General features: G+C 49.0%; 1 protein-coding gene across 1 annotated transcript in view; it reads right to left on the bottom strand.

The window, feature by feature from the left end:
* Positions 1-107: 107 nt before the first annotated feature.
* Ptprh (protein tyrosine phosphatase receptor type H) overlaps positions 108-20,762 on the bottom strand; it is a 37,823-nt gene continuing 17,168 nt past the window's right edge. The window contains exons 10-24 of the mRNA XM_052763337.1: positions 18,773-19,042; positions 16,044-16,313; positions 14,996-15,262; positions 13,720-14,022; positions 12,854-13,120; positions 9,785-9,866; positions 9,621-9,665; positions 6,987-7,077; positions 5,673-5,763; positions 4,303-4,379; positions 4,039-4,173; positions 2,554-2,676; positions 2,259-2,419; positions 850-985; positions 108-762 (exon numbers count right to left, since the gene is read on the bottom strand). Coding sequence (XP_052619297.1) covers positions 598-762; positions 850-985; positions 2,259-2,419; positions 2,554-2,676; positions 4,039-4,173; positions 4,303-4,379; positions 5,673-5,763; positions 6,987-7,077; positions 9,621-9,665; positions 9,785-9,866; positions 12,854-13,120; positions 13,720-14,022; positions 14,996-15,262; positions 16,044-16,313; positions 18,773-19,042 — 2,483 coding nt within the window. The 3' untranslated portion in view covers positions 108-597. The remainder of the gene's footprint in view (positions 763-849; positions 986-2,258; positions 2,420-2,553; positions 2,677-4,038; positions 4,174-4,302; positions 4,380-5,672; positions 5,764-6,986; positions 7,078-9,620; positions 9,666-9,784; positions 9,867-12,853; positions 13,121-13,719; positions 14,023-14,995; positions 15,263-16,043; positions 16,314-18,772; positions 19,043-20,762) is intronic.

Below are 20,762 nucleotides of genomic sequence, written 5' to 3'. Positions count from 1 at the left end.
GGATATAATGGGCTCTTCAAGTTCCCTCCATACCTGTTTGCTCAGGCTGCAAGATCTTGGAACTCCCTTTTCTAGCCCAATATTATCTCCAGAGACAAAAACCCACCTTCGGGGAGAATAGTTTAATAAATTATATGGACGGAAAGAATGTGCAGGCGTGGGTTGCAGGGAGACCACAAGCACAGGGACTCCCTTCAGCCTCCGATTCAAGGAGGCTGATGTGGTTTCTGAAATAGTGGGGGTAGGGAGGGCAGGTACCTGCCTGCCCTTGTTCCTCAGGTAGCAGAATTCCAGACCCTGATTCCTTCTTCCGAATCCAGGTTCCAGCCTGTTTCTTTGAGACCCTGTATACCCAGGCCACAGCCACCTCCACTCAAAGAACAGGCAATCCCCCTTGTCTTCCCTGTCCTCAGGCTCCCGGCTCCCACAAGGCTCATAGTTGAAGTGCATCAGTGTCATCCTGTCCTTGGATCACAGGAGATGGCTTTCCAGTGGGCTGGGGAGGCTGAGACTCCAACCCTCAGTTCTGTCGGAGGTCCGGGTATCTGGGCCTCCAGCAGGGGTCCATATCCAGCCTGACTATTTCTGGGTGTAGGCTCAGCACCCAGTAGCCGAGGCCTCAGACTCATGGGCTCTGATGGCTGCTGCATTCTCGTAGATGACGCTGGCCACATTCTCATATGTTGCCTCCTTCAGGATAAGGGCCGGGGCTGACTTCTGGAGGTATCTCAAGATGCACTGGTGAAGAAATACATACTGGGCCTGGGGAGGATGCACAGAGATGAGGAATGCTTCCCAAAGGGTCCCTCATTCCCTCCCCCATGCCCCCGTCCCCTCAGAGCCCCTCACCTCTGTCTGCACCATCAATGGCCGGCTCTCTCTCATCTTCTTCACGAAGCTGAAGGGACCCACCAGCCCCTCACACTCCAGCTGTCGGAGCAGGACATCCAGTGCGATGAGAGTGCCTGTCCGGCCCACGCCAGCACTAAGCAAGGGACAGGACAGGGGTTAGGCCTTCAGAGGGGAGGGAAGTCTGGAGTCCTAGCAGCTGAGACTGTATGGTTCAAATCTTAGATCGTCTTTTTTTTTTTTCTTTTTTGTTGTTTCTTTGTTTATCATGTATACAGTGTTCTGCCTGCATGTACACCTGCAGGCCAGAAGAGGGCACCAGATCTCATTACAGATGGTTGTGAGGCACCATGTGGTTGCTGGGAATTGAACTCAGGACCTCTGGAAGAGCAGCCAGTGCTCTTAACCTCTGAGCCATCTCTCCAGTCTTTAGATGGTCTTTTAATAAAAAACCCAGAGACAGATATCAGGGTGAAAGCTGAAAGATCATAGAAGCAGAACAGCCAGCCACTAGTTCTCACCTCTACAAAATCCTGAAGAGAGAGTTCCTGTCTCCTCATGCCTTATATACCTTTCTCTGTCCTGCCATATTACTTCCTGGGATTAAAGGCGTGTGTGCTTCCCAAGCAAAGAGAAGAGATCTCAAGTGCTGGGATTAAAGATGTGTGCCACCACTGCCTGACTCTGTTTCTCTCCTATACTGGATCAATCTCATATAGCCCAGTGTGGCCTTGAACTCGCAGAGATCCAGATGGATCTCTGCCTCTTGAGTGCTAGGATTAAAGGTGTGTGCCACCACTGCCTGATTTCTATGTCTAATCTAGTGGCTGGCTCTGTCCTCTGATCCTCAGGCAAGTTTACACAATATATCCCTACAGGTTTTGGAGCACCCAGAAAGTGTGACACTCATCAAGTCACAGTTTAAGTGGGGACTGTGAGGCCATGAGGACAGTGACTGGCGTTTTCTCCATCCGTTGGCCATAGGGTGTATCAGCACACCCATTTTACAGGTGGTAACATGAAAGCTGAGGGAGGGGAAAGTCAGTGTCCCAGTCCGTGCAGCTAATAACAGGTCTGGCACTGAAATTCACAGGAAGAACCCCTAAACTAATTGGCTTTGGGGTTTGTTGTCGCTGTTGGGTTGGTTTGGTTTTGATTTGGGTTTTTCAAAACAGAGCTTCTCTGTGTAGCCCTGGCTATCTCCTGGAGTTCACTCTGTAGATCAGGCTGGCCCAGAACTTAAGAGATCCACCTGCCTCTGCCTCCCGTGTGCTGGGATTACAGGTGTATTCCACCATGATGGCCCCTAATTGCTCTCTACAGATTTTATTTTACTTTTAATTATGTGTACGTGTGCATGTCTGTGATGGATTCTGAGTCCCTGGGGAGACTTGCAGGGTGTTGCTCACCTGCAATGCACAATGGGAGGTCCTCCGTCCATGGTCTGGTCCACCCACTGCCGCAGCACCTTTTGGAAAGCCAGCAAGGGCTCTGGGGAGTAAGGGACTCCGTGATCTGGCCAGGTCAGGTAGTGGAATTGGCGCACAAAGAGTGACTGCTTTTCTCCCACCTGAAAGGAGATGAAGGCTGAGGAGGGCGGGGTGTAGAGACTCCAGAAGTTTCTATGCCTAATGGGGGATTCTCTGGGAGACACACTGCCAGGAGCCTCCTTGAGGAGTTCTTGTTGGGGTTGGAGGGACTCACGTGGAAGAGCTGAAGATCCCTCACTGTCCAGTTCTCCTTCACGTCTTCATTAACCACCGTCACCTGCAACTGCCCGTGAGTGCAGGGCTGAGCATCCAGAGGCCAGTAATGCTCACACTTCACCTGTGCAGGGAGACCGGGACAGTGAGAAAACAGAGCAGGGTGTGTGTGTGTGTGTGTGTGTGTGTGTGTGTGTGTGTGTGTGTGTGTGTAGGTACACTGTGGAAGTGAATATGCCTGCGTGTGCATATGGACGTGGATGCCCGAGGCCGTTGTCTCGGGTCTTCCTCAACCACTCTACATTGTACTCGCTGAGGCAGGGGCTCTCACTGAACATGGAGCTTGCCCACTATGACTAGTCTGGCCGGCCAGCTTGGTCCAGAGGCTCCCTTTCTCTGCCTTTCGAGGGCTAGAATTACAAGCGAGTCACCGTGCTCACCTGGCATGTATGTAGGTTCTGAGGATCCAAGCTCTGGCCCCTTGCTTATGTGTTAAATCCTTTATCCGTTCAGCTATCTCCCCAACCCTGAGCACAAGACACCTTTTACATATTGCTTTTTTTCCCCCCCTGAGAGGACCATCTTGAGCTTGACTTGAAGTTAAAGATGACCTTGACTTCTGGTCCTCCTGCCTCCATCTTCCAGAATGCTGGGATTATAGGTTTGTGCCACCTCATGGGTTTATACAGTGCTGGGAATTGAACTTAGGGCCTCATGCATATTAAGCAAGTACCAGCCTCTTCATATGGTTCTTCTAATCAAGGTGAAGATATGTTTGTTGCCCTGGTACCAGATCTAATAGATTCACACCAGCCAAGAGGACTCCTTAACCCCAAGGTCTGTGGAACCTTGATGTAGTTTGAATGTGCCTCCCCTAAAAACTTGAGAACTGATAGCCTCATTCCCAAATTCATAGGTGAACAGTATCTAGAGATGGGGTCTATGCAAAGACACTAGGATGACATGAAGTCATCTAAGGGTAGGGCCCTCAAGATGACATTAACGGCTGTGTACGATGAGGAGGAGAACTGAGCTGCCGCTCTGGCTGGCTGTGCCTCACCACGTGGTACTCTCCAACTTGTCATGGTGCAGGAAGAAGACCCTGCCCAGATGCCAGCATCATGCTCTTGAACTTCCCACCCTCAAGAAGCATAAGACACATGAGCCTTTGTCCTCTATAAAATATCCAGTCTGTGGCATTCACCCACAGCAGCAGAACATGGACCAGTACACCACACACACACGCACATGCACACATGCACACACGCACACACACACACACACACACACGCACATGCACACACGCACACACGGATCTGTGAACATTATGAAGGTGGACGGGATGGGTCCATGTTGAAGATGGCTGGAGTTATACTGGAGAAAGGCAGAGGTGTGCAGAAGGGACTGCACCAAGCCAGTGTCCAGATGGAGCAGGCTCAAGGGTTGGTGCTCAGGGGTTAGCACCAGGACAGAAATCTCTTCTCACCCGTCCAGACTCCATGCAGTTGGTCAGCATGACCAGGGTGTGGCTCTGCTGTTCCCACACCAGACGCCAGAAATCACCCACGGTGTGAGGCAGGGGACCCTGGGTTGCAATAAATTCCTTGGGGCTCCAGAGACCCTAGTTGAGGAAAGCGGGCATGTCACGGGGCGGTCATCAGATGACCACCACCCCCCTTTAGCTCTTTAGCTCTCCAGGGTCACGGAGTGCCCCCCCCCCACACTGCCACCGCCTTACCGGCCACCTTACCGGTATGAAGCTGGCATTGATGTAGTCGGAGCCCGGTTCCTCAAGGAGGGGCTTCAGGGGCACCCGAGACCAGTCATCTAGGAGAACACAGCAGTATCAGCAATGAGAAGGGGGATGTGAGAGGGGGTGGGGAGGCATCTCAGCCAGTGAAGGGCTGGCTGCACGGATGTGACCCCAGTTCCAGACCCAGCACCTATGTCAAAAAGCCAGGCGTGGGAGCGCGAGCTTGTCATCCAAGCACTGGGGAGGCCCAGACAGGAGGACACCTTAGGCTCGCTGTTTCCAAAAGCAAGGCAGGCCTGGATATGTGGCCCAGCTGCTGGGCAGAGTGCTCGCTTTCCTAGCATGCAAGAAGCTCTGGGTTGGATCCCCAGTGCCGTGTAAAGCCAGGTGCCTGTAATCCAAGCACTTGGGAGGCAGAGGTGGGAGGTTCAAGACCATCTTTGGCTACACAGTGAGTTTGAGGTCAGCCTGAACTCCTGGGACCCTGTCTCAAAAAAAAAAAAAAAAAAAAAAAAGAATTAGGCCCAGGAAGATAGGTCAGCTGGGAAAAAGGCACTAGCCACCAAACCTGATGAACTGAGTTTGCCCCCAGGACCCACAGGGTGGAAGGAGAGAACCAACTCCTGCAGGCTGATCTCTGACCTCCACAACTGGCGGTGGCATGCACGTTACACCTCCACCACCATAAGCAAATAAAAACGTAAAACACCAACCACACAAGCAAATCACCCATGGTGCTGGAGAGATGGTTCCATGGATAAGAGCATTTGCTGCTCTTGCAGAGGACCTGAGTTCAGTTTCCAACGCCCATGTTGAGGGGTGCACACCCACCTGTAGATCCAGAAGACCCAGACCGTCCAGTCTCCATGGGCACTCATATACAAACCACACACACACACACACACACACACACACACACACACACACACACACACACACACAAATTTTTTTTTTTTTTTTTGGTTTTTTGAGACAGGATTTCTCTGTGTAGTTTTGGTGCCTGTCCTGGAACTCCCTCTGTAGACCAGGCTGGCCTCGAACTCACAGAGATCCACCTGGCTCTGCCTGCGGAGTGCTGGGATTAAAGACGTGTGCCACCACCGCCCAGCTAAAAAATTTTTAAAATAAAAATTTTAAAGTGGCTAGTGACTGAAGAAGACTTCCGGTCTCTATGTAGAGATCCATGCAAACTGCATGCACATGCACAAACACACGCACACATACCAGAGAGAGAGAGAGAGAGAGAAAGAGAGAGAAAGAGAGAGAGAGAGAGAGAGAGAGAGAGAGAGAGAGAGAGAGAGAACAGGAATGGGTTCTGGCAGACTCCATGGGGAGGCAGACGAGGGTGACGAGCACCAGAGACTCACAGGGCAGCACATTCCTGTAGCGGTTCTTGGATGTGTTCTCTGGAGCGGATGCTGTCATCTGAGACGCGCCTTGGCCCTCCAGAGCCAATTGCTAGAGGCGGAGAGGACAGAAGAGGTTCAAGGTGTTGGATTTTCTTTGTCTTCCTCCAGCGGCCACACGACCCCACTCGCCCCTCTTCTGTTTGTCCATTGAATCTTGGGACTCTGCGGCACTCACAAACACTGGAGGTGTATGACCATCCACCTTGGGGGCACTTGTGAGGAGTTAGAGGAAGCCGGGGCTTCCTCAGACAGAGGCCCTGGGTAATGCGTCAGGGAGTCCTGTGCTTAACCAAGTATCCATCATTGTTTTAGGGTTTCAGAGAGTTGGAAGGAAACACGCTTGACAGTTTCTGCATGATTAAAAGAGGTAGGCTGGGGAAGTGGCTCGGTTGGCAGAGTGCTTGCCTAGCATGCACAAGGCCCTGGGTTCGATCCCCAGCACTGCATAAACCAGGTTCTGCGGAGCACACCTGTGATTCCAGCACTTAAGAGGTCAGGGAGGAGGATCAAAAGTTCAAGGTCATCTCTGGCTCTCTAGACAGCATGTTCCAGGCCACCCTGGAATACGAGACCCTGTCTCAAAAAGGTGATCGTGTTTATGGAAGATCTACAGGCAGTTGGTTGCTGGAAAAGGAAGAGACATCTCCATCTGTAAACAACCCTAATTAAATTCATTGGTGTGCAGGCATGTACACACACACACACACACACACACACACACACACACACACACACACACCCCGTGGTTGGGGAGTAGAAAGGGAGGGACTTTGGAAAAGGAAAGATATCAACATGAGTGAGACAGGACAAAAGAGGAAGATACAGAGATGAATATAATCTAAATAGATTATATGGGCCAGCAAGATGACTCATTAGGTAAAGGTGCTTGCAATCAACCCTGAGGACCGACTTTGATCCCTAAGAAAGTCCCAAATGGTATAAGAAGAAGAAAAAAGGAAACTGGAGAGATGGCTCAATGGTTAAGAGAACTGGCTGATCTTCCGAAGGACCCTGGTTCAATTCCCAGCACTCACAATCACCTGTAACTTAGTTGCAGAGGATCCAACGCCCTCTTCTGGCCTCTGTAGGCATTGCCTATACACGGTACCCATGCATACATGTAGGCAAAACACCCATGCACATAAAATAAAAACAAATAAATCAAAAAAAGTTAAGGGCTGGAGAGATGGCTCAGTGTTTAAGCTCAACCCAGAAGGGCGTGGGAAGCCAGGGTATGTGGGCACCAGCTCGAACGCCTCATTTCTCACCCACCTGATACTCCTTGGCAAATCCATAGTTGCTATCCTTCTCATTCTCCCTGACGTAGTCGGCAAAGTCTTTGGCTAGGATATCCCCGGGGAAACTGTGTTGGGAAGAAGGGTAAAAAAATGAAGACTCTAAGCACCTTGAGGCTGTCAAGATGTCTCAGCAGGTAGAGGGTCCTAAGACAAAGCCGGGTTGTTTGAGTTCCATCCTTGGTAGCCACGTGTTGGAAAGAGAACTGATGCCCTTGGGTTGTCTTCTTACATCCATGCATCGCATATACTCCAGGAAATAAAAAAGTAAATGAAGCCTCGTGCATTTGGGAGACAGAGGCAGGCAGATCTCTGTGAGTTCGAGGCTAGCCTGGTCTACATAGTGAGTTACAATGATCTTGACCCAGCAATACCACTGCTGAGTAAATCCACCAGAGAAAGGAGAATCCCAAAGGTCATTGGCTCACCACCGTTCACAGCAGTGTGGCTCACAGTGGTACAAAGGTGCAAGCCATATTAGCGCCCATCAGTGAGCTCACGGATAAACCTTGTGGTCTATCCACACAGCGGAGTGTTATTCAGCCTTTAGCAGGGAGAAGGATGGGGCTGGCGAAAGGGCTCAGTGGTTACAAGCCCTGGCTGCTCTTTCGGAGGACCTGGCATCGATTCCCAGCAACCACATAATGACTCACAACCATCTGCGACTCCAGTTCTGGGGGATCCACTGCCCTCTTCTGTCCTCTGCAGGTACTGCATACACATAGCGCACATATGTACATGCAGGCAAAGCACTCTTACACATAAAAAAAAAAATAAAATGAAATAAAATCTTAAAACAGAAAAACCCTCTCCAAACTCCCCTCAAGGATGTACACTGACATGCTTGCTTTCTCCTGCAAGACTCCACCTGACGGAGCCCCACCTGCCACCTCTCTGGCATTACTCCCTAACACCGTTCCCTGTGTTCACACCAGCCAATCTCAGAGATACACAGTGTTCCCTAAGCACCCAAACACTACTACCTCAGCGTCCTTGCACTTGCCTGTCCCTGTAGCAGGAGAGCCCTGGCCCCGTGTACAGAGACTGGTCTCCGTCCTAGCCAGAGTAACTCCACCTTGCAGCCATTTATCTGTTCTTTATATGAGGCGTCCATAAAGCGAAATTTATCCTTTCCGTAGTCTGACGGAGTTTTCTGAGCCTGCAGGAATCCCTCGCGGGAGCCTGGATGCCCAGGCTCTCCGGGTCTGGTTCTGTGGTACCTTTCTTTACAGCAGCCTGCCGTCGCTTCCGCTGTTCGGACGTACGGTGGCGCTCGAGGCCTGGGTTTGCATCCTTCCCGCTTCTAGACCCGCAGGCGCTTGGCGGTATGCGCAGGTGTGATGGTGACTCTGGGGGACGCAGCCTTCTAAAGGCTTCCAATGCTCTGTAAGTAATCCCTGACAAACTCACTTACTCATCACGCGGCGCTTCTTGGAGTCCTCTGAGCTTTCAGGGTTACCCCTGTTGGGAAGCAGGCATTTTTTCCCCTCTTCCTGGCGCGTCACAGGACACCCCAGAACTGTTCCAAATCTTTTCTGACTTCCTTCAGATCTTTGCTCTTCTTAATTGGCCCCACCTTTCCTTTAGTAGTTTTGGTTGTTTGCTTGGTTGTTTGTTTGTTTGGTTGGTTGGTTGGTTGGTTGGTTGGTTGGTTTTTCGAGAGGTTTCTCTGTGTAGCCCTGGCTGTCCAAGATCTCGCTCTGTAGACCAGGCTGGCTTCGAATTCAGAGATCTGCCTGCCTCTGCCTCCAAAGTGCTAAGATTAAAGACGTGGGCCACCACACCCAGCCCCCTCCTCCAGTTTTAATGCCCTGTCTAGAGTGTTCCTTGACCTCCCTCTCCCCTCTTCTTGCTTTATTTGTCTCCACACATAGAGCATGGTCTACATTATCTTGCTTTTCAGCCCTTCCTAGTGCTGGAACACAAGTTGAGTTTGATCCCCGAGACCCACATGTTGAAAGAGAGAACCAGCTCCCACAAGAGGTCCCCTGACCTCCCTCCTCACATGCACTGTGTAGTATGTGGACACAAATAAATAAATGTAAAGCAGTTAGGATGGGGACTGGAGAGATGGCTCAGTGGTTAAGAGCATTGGCTGGTCTTCCAGAGGACCCGGGTTCAATCCCCAGCACCCCCCCCCCCACACACACACACACACACACACACACACACACGGCTGCTCACAGCCATCTGTAAGTCTAGTCCTAATGGGATCTGATGCCCTCTTCTGGCCTCCTCGGGTACCAAGACTGAGTGTAGTAAACAGGCATACCTGCACGCAAAACACTCATGCACATAAAGTAAATAAAATTTGAAATTAAGCTGAATATGATCAAATCACATTGCATATATGAATGAAATTCTCAAAGAATAATAAATAAAAATTTTAAAGAAAACAAAAAAGAGAATTGACCCTACGTGAATGAGCTATGGCCCATTACAGGGGTCACAAGCCCTTCCGAGGCTTGGTTCTGCCCTCTGACCTATCCGGTGAGCAGCAAACTCCCCTCCCCTTACCTGACAGTGATGGCCTCGGAACACACACACACACACACACACACACACACACACACACACACACACACACACGCACACGCACACCCCTGTTCACCTGAACACCAGATCCTTGGGCACGTCCTTCTGCTGGCTCTTCTTTCTTCTGGAAGAAAGACACCGGAATGTAAATCTCCAGCCTGAGCCCGAGACCAGGGATTCTCATCTTCCCTTCTGGGCTCCCACTAGCCAAATGCCCACCAGTCCTGTTCCGAGTCTCACCTCCTCCTCTTCAGGAAGAAAATCAGCAAGCCCACCAGGATGAAAAGTAGGAGGATGCCCATGATGGCTCCCACAATGACCCCTGCAGTGAAAAGGGGGGAGAGAGAGGAAGGAGGATGGGGATGATGAGGATGTGATGATGGGGATGAGGAGGAGGAGGAGGATGGTGATGGTGGTGATGATGGGGATGATGGTGACAATGACGACATTAGTGTGTGTGTGTGTGTGTGTGTGTGTGTGTGTGTGTGAGAGAGAGAGAGAGAGAGAGAGAGAGAGAGAGAGAGAGAGAGAGAGAGAGTGTACAGGTACTTTAGAGGCCAGAAGAGGACATCAGATTCCCTGGAGGTGGAGTTCCGTGGAGAAATGAGCACCAAACTCAGTTTCTCTACAAAAGCAGTATGTACTCTCAGCTGGGCATGGTGACTCGTGTCTTTAATCCCAGCACTCGAGAGGCAGAGGCAGGCAATTCTAAGCCTTCAAGAGTTCAAGGCCATCCTGGTCTACAGAGAGAGTTCCAGGACAGCCAGGGCTACACAGAGAAATGGTGTCTGGAGCAACAGCAGCAAAAAGCAACTTGTAGCTCAAATCTTAAATAGATCTTTTAATAAAAGAAAAAACAGAACCACATATTGGGGTAAATGCTGAAAGACCAGAGAGACAGAGGAACAAGCCACTGCCACGTCTTATCTCTAGGACTCCTCAGCCTGAAAAGCCTTCAGTTCCTGTCTCCTAGTGCCTTATATACCTTTCTCTGCCCAGCCATCGCTTCCTTCCTTCCATGCTGGGGTTAAAGGCTTGTGTGCTTCCCAAGCAAAGGCATGCGATCTCAAGTGTTGGAATTAAAGCCACTGCCTGGCTCTCTTTCTCTCCTAGACTGAATCAATCTCATGTAGTCCAGGGTGGCTTTGAACTCATAGAGATCCAACTCATAGGGATCCAGATAGATCTCTGCCTCCTGAGTGCTAGGATTAAAGGTGTGTGTCAGCACTGCCTGGTCTCTATGTTTAATCAAGTGCCTGGCTCTGTCCTCTGATCCTCAGGCAAGCTTTATTTGATACACAGTATATCACCACACAATTGGTTTACAATGCCTCCCTGTGGGGAAGTATAGGAGGCATGACCTTGAAGTAGCTAGTCACATCACATCCACAGTCCAGAATGGAGAACATTGAATCAACTCATGCCAATGCTCAGTTTATTATTTCCATTCCTATGCAATCCAGGATTCCCTACTCAGGGACTGGTGCTACCCACAGTGGGCGGGACTTCCTGGTAATCAAAACAAACCTGCCCCCCCCCCCCAAAGACGTGCCCATGGACTAGCCTTCCCAGGTGATTCTACAGTTAAAGCCCAACCCTTGCACACTCCCTCATCTTCATGGCGTCAGTTCTCCCTAGGATAGGGACTTGGTTTTCTCAGAGATTTGCTTGCCAGGGTGCTTAGCAATGGAGCTCTGATGACATCGGGTACACTCAACACCTTGCTTGTTCCCAAGCTCTGATGAGCTCAGCTCTCCGAGGATCTGTCCTTAGATACCCAGCCCTGGGGGAGACCCATCTCCATCAGCTTTGGAAGCTGGAGGCTGCAGCTGCCCAGCAGTCCTGGCTGTGTAGAGCTGACGGTCAACAGACTCCAGGAGGAACATACGTCCTTTATGAGGACTTGTGTGCCTCACCAACTTGGTCCTTGACCAGACCTTGTCCTCTCCAGGATGCTGGTTTGCTAAGAGAGATACCCCCCTAAGCCACAGAACTGGGCAAAGCGAAGGTTGAGAAGCATACATTTAACACTGCATCCCCTTCCTCTGTCTCTCCGGCCTGTCTAGAGGCCTGATCCCTAGAGTGAAACATACTTTCACAAAGATCATGGTTGGGCCAGCAAGATGGCTCCGGAGGCAAAGGTGCTTGCTGCCAAGTCTGGAGACAGGACCCTTACGGTTGAGGGAAACAACTGCCTCGAGCGAGCTGTCCTTGACTTCCGTACATGCATAGTGGCCTGTGTGTGCACCACCTCCCACAGACAGATACATAAATGTGATAAAAATGTTAAAAGAAAGATTAGAGATAAAAATCTACTGAGATAAAAATTATACAATGCAGCTGGAGAGAGGTGGGTCCGGGTGAAAAGCATTGGCTGCTCTTCTAGAGGATCTGGGTTCAACTCCCAGCACCCCAGGGCAGCTCACAACCTTTTGTAACACCAGCTCCAGGGAATCTGATGCCCTCTTCTGGCCTCTTCCAGTACTGCATGCAAGTGGTACATAGACTTTGGTGAAAGGAAAGCATCCATATTGATAAAAATAAGGGTTTTTTCCTTAAAAAAAAAATAAATAAATAGTAGTTAAAGATGCAATGGAAATACATTGACTAGCATCAAATTGTTTGATGACTTCAAGTGAGTGAATTGGATGTCCAATGGATTTTATCTCAAGAATGCTGTTTTAAGAAAATCAGGAGGGCTAGGGAGTCATTTCAGTCAGTAGAGTGCTTGCATTACAAGCATGAGCACTGAGTTAGATCTCAGAACAAACCTGGCATGCTGGCACATGTCTACGGGGTTGCAGAGACAGGCAGATCCCTGGGGCTTGCTGCCCAACCAGCACAGCGCTGCTTGGTCAGTTTCAAGTCAATGAAAGACCAAAAGAAAAAAATGTGGAGCTGTGAGATGAATTAGGGGGTGAAGGCACTTGCCACCAGGCCAAAGGAATTGAGTTAGATCCCCGTGACCCACACGGTAGGAGGAAATAATTGACTCTTACAATCTGTTTTCTGACCTCCACACACACAAAGAAAAATAAATAAGTAAATGTTATAAAAAAATTTAATGTAGATATACATGAACAACACCCAAGATTGTCCTCTGGCCACATGCATACACACATGTGCACATGAGCCTACACACAGGTACACGCTCAGAGAGAAAGAGAGAGAGACAGAGACAGAGCAGAAAACAAAAGGCAGACAGACCAAAACAAAAACAAAACAAAAAAACCAGTAACAACAAAAACAAAAGCCCATGGCTTCCCTTCACGGCAAGATCTGAAGGTTTGTCCCTGGGACGCTTCTCACCTGTGCTCTCTGTGTAGCAGGTCACAGAGATGGACGGGACCCTCAATCCATTCGAGACAGTCGTGATGGTGGCCGTGTAGGACTGAGCCGGCCCAAGATCTGACACAGACACGCCCTTCTCGCAGAAAGATCCATTCCGGGACATCCATTGCCTGCCCACCTCCACCTCAAAGGTCTCATAACCCCCAGATGGGCAGGACCAGGTCAGGATGACCCCGTAGCCCCCAGAGGTGCTGACACAGGAGATGCTGTTGACAGGATCTGGGGCTGAGTAAAGGAAACAAGAGGAATCGGGATGAGCCACCCACCAAACGTGACTGGTTGTGCACACCCAACTCTCGGAGAGCTCGCCCATCTCGTCCTCTCCAGACTCAAACACCTCATCTTCTCTGATCCTCAAAAGACTGAAGTCCTCCCAGACTACAACTCCCATAATGCCTTGTACTCTGTATCACTGACTGTATAGTCTCAACCTCATGGCATTATGGAATTTGTAGTCCACCCACATTTTTCCCCCTTTAGAATATATAGTCTCAACCTCATGGCATTACGGAATTTGTAGTCCACTCACATTTTTTCCCTTTAGAAATATTTTTGTTACGGGTATGTGTCATAGTCTGTGTAGGGATATATATATATATATGGGTAGAGGTGCCCACTGAGGCCAGAAAAGGGCATTGGGTCTCCTCCACTTAGGTTAAAGGTGTTTGTGAACCACTGAACATAAGTGCTGGGTATTGAACTCTGTAAGGGCAGCAAGTGCTCTTAACCATTGAGCCATCCCACCAACATTTCTGTTCCCTTCTTGCCCATGAAGTCGACCTAAGCCCTATCCCACCAGGTACAAAGAGAGTGAGGCATCTCACCTGTGGGTGCCTGGAGGTGCTGTATGGAGCTGGACACATGGCTCCTCTCCGCCCACACGCTGAAGTTGTACAAAGTGCCAGGCCTGAGACCCTTGGCCTCATAAGAAGACTCATTGGTACTGTCCTTGAAACTGGCTCCATATCCTGAGGTATCTTTCTTTCCCTGGGGCTCTTCTTTCTCACTGGCCCACTGAACCCAGTAGGTGTAGCTGTGAGAATAGCGGTCCTCGGGAGCACTCCATATCAAGGTCACTGAGCTGTTGGTGTGGCTTTTATTCTGTAGATCTGTCACCTCATTGGGAGCTGAAAGTGAGCAGAGCCCTAAGGGTTGTAGACCCAGAGATCCCCCTTCCCAGCCAATCACGTTGGTTAACACCTGTAATCCTAGTATTTGGGAGGCTCAAGTAGGAGATTGCCATGAGTTCAAGGCTAACCTGAGCCACATAGGGAGTTTGTGGTCATCAGTGATTCCAGTGAGAAAAGAAAGAACCTAGAAACATGGTGGGGACCAGGATCATCTGAGTTCTCTCTGTCCATATGTATAGCTCTTCAGTCACCTCAAACTACAATTCCCTTGAGGCCTTGGAATCTCCGTATCTCAATATAGGAAGTCCTGGCCCCGTGGCATGATGGGATTTGTGGTCCAGTTACCTCTCGGGCCCCATGAAGTCTGACCTTTTCTAATTGCCTGTCCCACATCCACCCGAGGACAGGATCCTTTCTTACTCTTAAACACACCAAGTGGTTAGAGGGAGCTACTAATTTTAGTATTCTCAGCCCCGGGGACTAAGGATTAAAGCATTCATCCATCAGCAGTGGACGGAGTCTCTGGAGAGATTTGGGCTCTCCTCATGAGTGGTACCCGCCGTGTGTAGGCTGCGACCAGACATCCTTCACACGTCTATTTCAACAGAAGCAACTGCTGCTGGTGGTGGTGGTTTCTGAGGAGTGGAACTGAGCCTTCCTGACTCCAAGAGCCTACCCACCCAAAAAACCCCAGAACCCGTAGTTTTGAAATTCCTGCTGGTTGAGGAATGACAGTCCCTAGGCATAGGCCATATACATTCAAACTATGGTAACATCAGTGTAGCGCTTTGAATGAAAATGGCCCCCATAGGTTCAGATATTTGAATGCTTAGGCATCAGTTCGTAGACTCCTGCAAGTTGTCCTCTGACTTCTGTACACCCAACCTACCCACAGCCACACACAAATAAATAAAGAGTGGGGTCCCAGACTCAAAGGAGGGACCCTCTTTCCTAGCTCTTAGTCTCTCACCTGTGGCGTTGGACAGGGTCTCCGGAGAGCTTGAGATTCCATTCTTTTGGGCCCACACAGAGAAGTTGTACAAGGTCCCAGCCTCAAGTTCGTCAAATGTGATGCTGGTGTTCGTAATGCTCCGGGTCTCGTTCTTGTCTCGCTCTCCAGTACACTGCACCCTATAGGTGTAACCCTGAAGGTCTGGGTCCTGGGGGGCCTCCCAGCTCCAAGCGATGGAATTATTACTCTGACTCACGCAAAACATGTTTATTACTGGGTTAGGAGCTGAAAGACAATTGAGAATAATTCAAGTTGAGCAGGGATCCCAAACAAGAGAGGCAGTCAGCAGGTATTTCAGGCCCTCAGATCCCCAGCGCTCCTTCAACCCTTTGTTCAACCAGGTTAAGGTGTCTTAGACTAGCCCAGCACTTCTCAGATTTCTCTTATTTCTTGGGGGTTTTTGTTTGATTGATTGATTTGTTTTGTTTTTCAAGTTCTGGAAAGCCCAGGCTGGCCTTTCAACTGGAGAAAGATTGCTCCAAGACAGACCCTGTCTTCTCCTGTGAATGTCGCAAAGGGACTGTATGCTGGATGGTTGGCCCTGTTCTCCTAGCAATGCTCAGGCAGTACCACCAACTGTCCTTAGCAAAACAATGCGTGCGAGTGGCCGTAATCCAGCCATTTGGAGATTGAGGCCAATTTGGGCTACGCAGTAAGTTGGTAGCATTCTTGCCTTGAAAACATGAAGCCTTGGGTTCAATCCCCAGTATTACTCCCCAGATATCATCTATCAATTTATCTATCTATCTATCTATCTATCTATCTATCTATCGATCAATGTATCCATCTATCTACCTACCTATATATCTAACTACCTGTCATTTATCTATAGTCTATCTTATATCTACACATATACATCATCTATAATCTATGTACATATGTCTATCTATCCATCGGAATGGGTGATTTGCATTAGTTCTATTGAATCATAGACACTGCCCCATTCTCCTGTCACCTTTCACCACTTGCCACTAAGGAGAAAGAAGACAAGAGTGTCCACTCTCACCTGTGGAGTGACTGAGAGTCTCCCTGGAGCTGATGACTCCATCTCTTTCCACCCACACAGAACAGTTATATGAAGAGGCAGGATCCAGTCCATCCACGGTGACTCGGGTGTCTGCTGTGTTCCGGGTCTCAATCTGGCCACCATCTTCAGCGCACTGGGCCCAGTAGGTGAGGTCCTGGGAGGAGGAGGAGCCCTCAGGGACGTCCCAAGTCAGGGTGATGGAGCTGGTGTTCTGAGCCTCCACCCTCAGGTTTCTCACTGGGTTTGGAGCTGAGAAATGAACAAAAAAGATACAGGTCAGCATCAGGGCAGAGGAAAGGAGGGCAGCCAGTGGGCACTGTGCTTTCCACGTTTTCTAGCTGATCTCAGTATTTTGTTGGGTAGATGAACCAGGTCTGGTCTTCAGACAGGGTTTCTGTCTCTGCTGGGGTTTCTACTTTTGTGGTAAAGCACCATGACTCAGAGCAACTAGGAGGGGAAAGGGTTAGTTCAGCTTGCAGCTTACAGTCTGTCATGAAGGGAAGTCAGGGCAGGAACTCAAGTCAGGGACCTGGAGGCAGGAACTGAAGCAGGGGCCGTGGAGAAATGCTGCTGACTAGCTTGGTCCCCATAAACGCTCAGTTTGCTTTCATATACACCCCAAGACCACCTACCTAGGGAATGGCACCACCCACTGTGGGACTGTGGGCTGAGCCCTCCCACATCAAGAAAAAGCCTCACAGGGCAATGAAGGCATTTTCTCAATTAAACTTCCTTCTTCCTAGACACCACTCTCTTATGTCAAGTTGACAAAACTAGCCAGTACAGTCTCACGTGGTCCCAGTTACCTTCATAATCTCTATGCAGCCAAGGATAACCCTCACCTTCAGATCCTCCTATCTATCTCTATCTCCTAAGTGCTAGCATCACACCTGGGTATCACTGTGCTGGCCTAGAGCAGTAGTTCTTGAAGTTTGCGTATATGTAACCAGAACTGCTTGTATGGTGATATTTTATTTGTATTAAAATGTTATTTGTATGTTAATAAATAAAGTTGCCCGGGGTCAGAGCTATTAGCAAGCCACAGGAAAGCAGGGCAGTGGTGGCATACGCTTGTAATCCAGCACTTGGTAGGCAGAGCTGGGTAAGTCTCTGTGTGTTCAGGGATACAGCCATTATTGGATACACATGCCTTTAATCTCAATACCAATTATAGAAAACCTGGAGGTCTATACAGACAGGCTGTGACGAGGCGGTCATGTGGTTGGGTTTACAACCAATGAGAAGGCAGAACAGGAACTCTAAAGACTTTAACACAGGGGTAGCTCTGGTTCGGAGAGGTAGGACCACCGCAGGAGGAAGGGTAAGGTTTTAGCTCTTAGCTCTGACCTCTTGGCTTTCTTTTTTGCATTGGTCCTGTGTTTCTTATTTAATAAGAAGGTTGGTTACATCTACATGCTTGAGCACACGGATTCTCTTTCCGTAGGTGAGAAATAAAGCATCCCCAATCAGCTGTAGGGAAATGCTGGTGCTACCCACATGTCAATCATACTGAATATCAAAGATCAAGACCAGCACTTTTTACCTGCTGTCTGTGATGAGGGCCATGCCTTCCCAATCTCCTATGTGACAAGCACCATCAAATTCAAACCAGTCTAGACAACATATTGAGTTCCAAGCTAGTCTGGGAAACATAGGGACATGCTATCTTAAAAGTGAACAAGGGCCTGGGGAAGTAGCTCATCTGATAAAGTATATGCCATACAATCATGAAGACCTGAGTTCAATGACCAGAACCCACGTAAAAAGCAGGACAGGATGGTTCACACCTGTCATCCCAACACTGTGGAAACCAATTTGGGAAGAGAGGATCTGGTCTAAGTGGTGAGTCCATGTCTGAGTAAGAGACTCTATCTCAAAAACAAGGTCCGTGAATCCTGAGGAATCATTCTAAGGTGGATTCCTGGCTTCTGAACAAATAGTCACACACAGGTGAGTGCACACACACGATCCACTGTTACACATGAATGTAATAACCCTACACACACACACACACACACACACACACACACACACACACAAACACTAAAATAGAACTGAATAAAGAGCCAGGTATATAAGCAGAGGCATTTAAATCAAATCAAATAATAAATAAATAAAATGGGCTGGGAGTGGTGGCATCTTCTGTTAATCCCAGCACTAGGAGAGAGAGTAAGGTTGATCTCTGTGAATTCAAGGCCAGCCTGGTCTATAATAGCGAATTCTAGGACAGCCATGGTTCTATCATGAGTCCCTGTCTCAGAGGAAAAAAAGTCTAGACAAGAAGTCTGTCCAGGTTAGACTGAATGGAGCTGATGAGTTGATGGTTCTTGACCGCAACCATGGACCTTCACACACATTCACTCACCTTCACATGGGAAGCACACCCATACACATGCAAGACAAAACACACACACACACACACACACACACACACACACACACACACACACACACACACAGGAAATAGAAAAAGGCAGAAAAAGGAAACTATTTAGGTCTTGTTGGACAACTTGAAACATCCCCTGAAGACCCATTTGACCCATGTCTTGCTCATTTCTGATGTGGCTGATAAAAAAGGGAATCGTCCATTCTTGGCCTCCACTTTATTCCCTCTGGGGCATGACACCTGCAGATTTCTCTTGTCACTTCTCAACTGCCTTTCACCACTTCTGGTTAAGGGGAAAGAAGACAAGAGTGTCTGCTCTCACCTGTGGAGTGACTGAGAGTCTCCCTGGAGCTGATGACTCCATCTCTTTCCACCCACACAGAACAGTTATATGAAGAGGCAGGATCCAGTCCATCCACGGTGACTCGGGTGTCTGCTGTGTTCCGGGTCTCATTCTGGCCACCATCTTCAGCGCACTGGGCCCAGTAGGTGAGGTCCTGGGAGGAGGAGGAGCCCTCAGGGACGTCCCAAGTCAGGGTGATGGAGCTGGTGTTCTGAGCCTCCACCCTCAGGTTTCTCACTGGGTTTGGAGCTGAGAAATGAACAAAAAAGATACAGGTCAGCATCAGGGCAGAGGAAAGGAGGGCAGCCAGTGGGCACTGTGCTTTCCACGTTTTCTAGCTGATCTCAGTATTTTGTTGGGTAGATGAACCAGGTCTGGTCTTCAGACAGGGTTTCTGTCTCTGCTGGGGTTTCTACTTTTGTGGTAAAGCACCATGACTCAGAGCAACTAGGAGGGAAAAGGGTTAGTTCAGCTTGCAGCTTACAGTCTGTCATGAAGGGAAGTCAAGGCAGGAACTCAAGTCAGAGACCTGGAGGCAGGAACTGAAGCAGGGGCTGTGGAGAAATGCTGCTGACTAGCTTGGTCCCCATAAACGCTCAGTTTGCTTTCATATACACCCCAAGACCACCTACCTAGGGAATGGCACCACCCACTGTGGGCAGAAACCACCCACATCAAGAAAAAGCCTCACAGGGCAATGAAGGCATTTTCTCAATTAAACTTCCTTCTTCCTAGACACCACTCTCTTATGTCAAGTTGACAAAACTAGCCAGTACAGTCTCACGTGGTCCCAGTTACCTTCATAATCTCTATGCAGCCAAGGATAACCCTCACCTTCAGATCCTCCTATCTATCTCTATCTCCTAAGTGCTAGCATCACACCTGGGTATCACTGTGCTGGCCTAGAGCAGTAGTTCTTGAAGTTTGCGTATATGTAACCAGAACTGCTTGTATGGTGATATTTTATTTGTATTAAAATGTTATTTGTATGTTAATAAATAAAGTTGCCCGGGGTCAGAGCTATTAGCAAGCCACAGGAAAGCAGGGCAGTGGTGGCGTACGCTTGTAATCCAGCACTTGGTAGGCAGAGTTGGGTAAGTCTCTGTGTGTTCAGGGATACAGCCATTATTGGATACACATGCCTTTAATCTCAATACCAATTATAGAAAACCTGGAGGTCTATACAGACAGGCTGTGACGAGGCGGTCATGTGGTTGGGTTTACAACCAATGAGAAGGCAGAACAGGAACTCTAAAGACTTTAACACAGGGGTAGCTCTGGTTCGGAGAGGTAGGACCACCGCAGGAGGAAGGGTAAGGTTTTAGCTCTTAGCTCTGACCTCTTGGCTTTCTTTTTTGCATTGGTCCTGTGTTTCTTATTTAATAAGAAGGTTGGTTACATCTACATGCTTGAGCACACGGATTCTCTTTCCGTAGGTGAGAAATAAAGCATCCCCAATCAGCTGTAGGGAAATGCTGGTGCTACCCACATGTCAATCATACTGAATATCAAAGATCAAGACCAGCACTTTTTACCTGCTGTCTGTGATGAGGGCCATGCCTTCCCAATCTCCTATGTGACAAGCACCATCAAATTCAAACCAGTCTAGACAACATATTGAGTTCCAAGCTAGTCTGGGAAACATAGGGACATGCTATCTTAAAAGTGAACAAGGGCCTGGGGAAGTAGCTCATCTGATAAAGTATATGCCATACAATCATGAAGACCTGAGTTCAATGACCAGAACCCACGTAAAAAGCAGGACAGGATGGTTCACACCTGTCATCCCAACACTGTGGAAACCAATTTGGGAAGAGAGGATCTGGTCTAAGTGGTGAGTCCATGTCTGAGTAAGAGACTCTATCTCAAAAACAAGGTCCATGAATCCTGAGGAATCATTCTAAGGTGGATTCCTGGCTTCTGAACAAATAGTCACACACAGGTGAGTGCACACACACGATCCACTGTT

Source organism: Peromyscus californicus, unplaced genomic scaffold, assembly GCF_007827085.1.
Source record: "Peromyscus californicus insignis strain IS unplaced genomic scaffold, ASM782708v3 Scaffold_4__1_contigs__length_199733344, whole genome shotgun sequence".
Lineage (NCBI taxonomy): Eukaryota > Metazoa > Chordata > Mammalia > Rodentia > Cricetidae > Peromyscus > Peromyscus californicus.
This window is presented reverse-complemented; position numbering and strand designations above follow the sequence as displayed.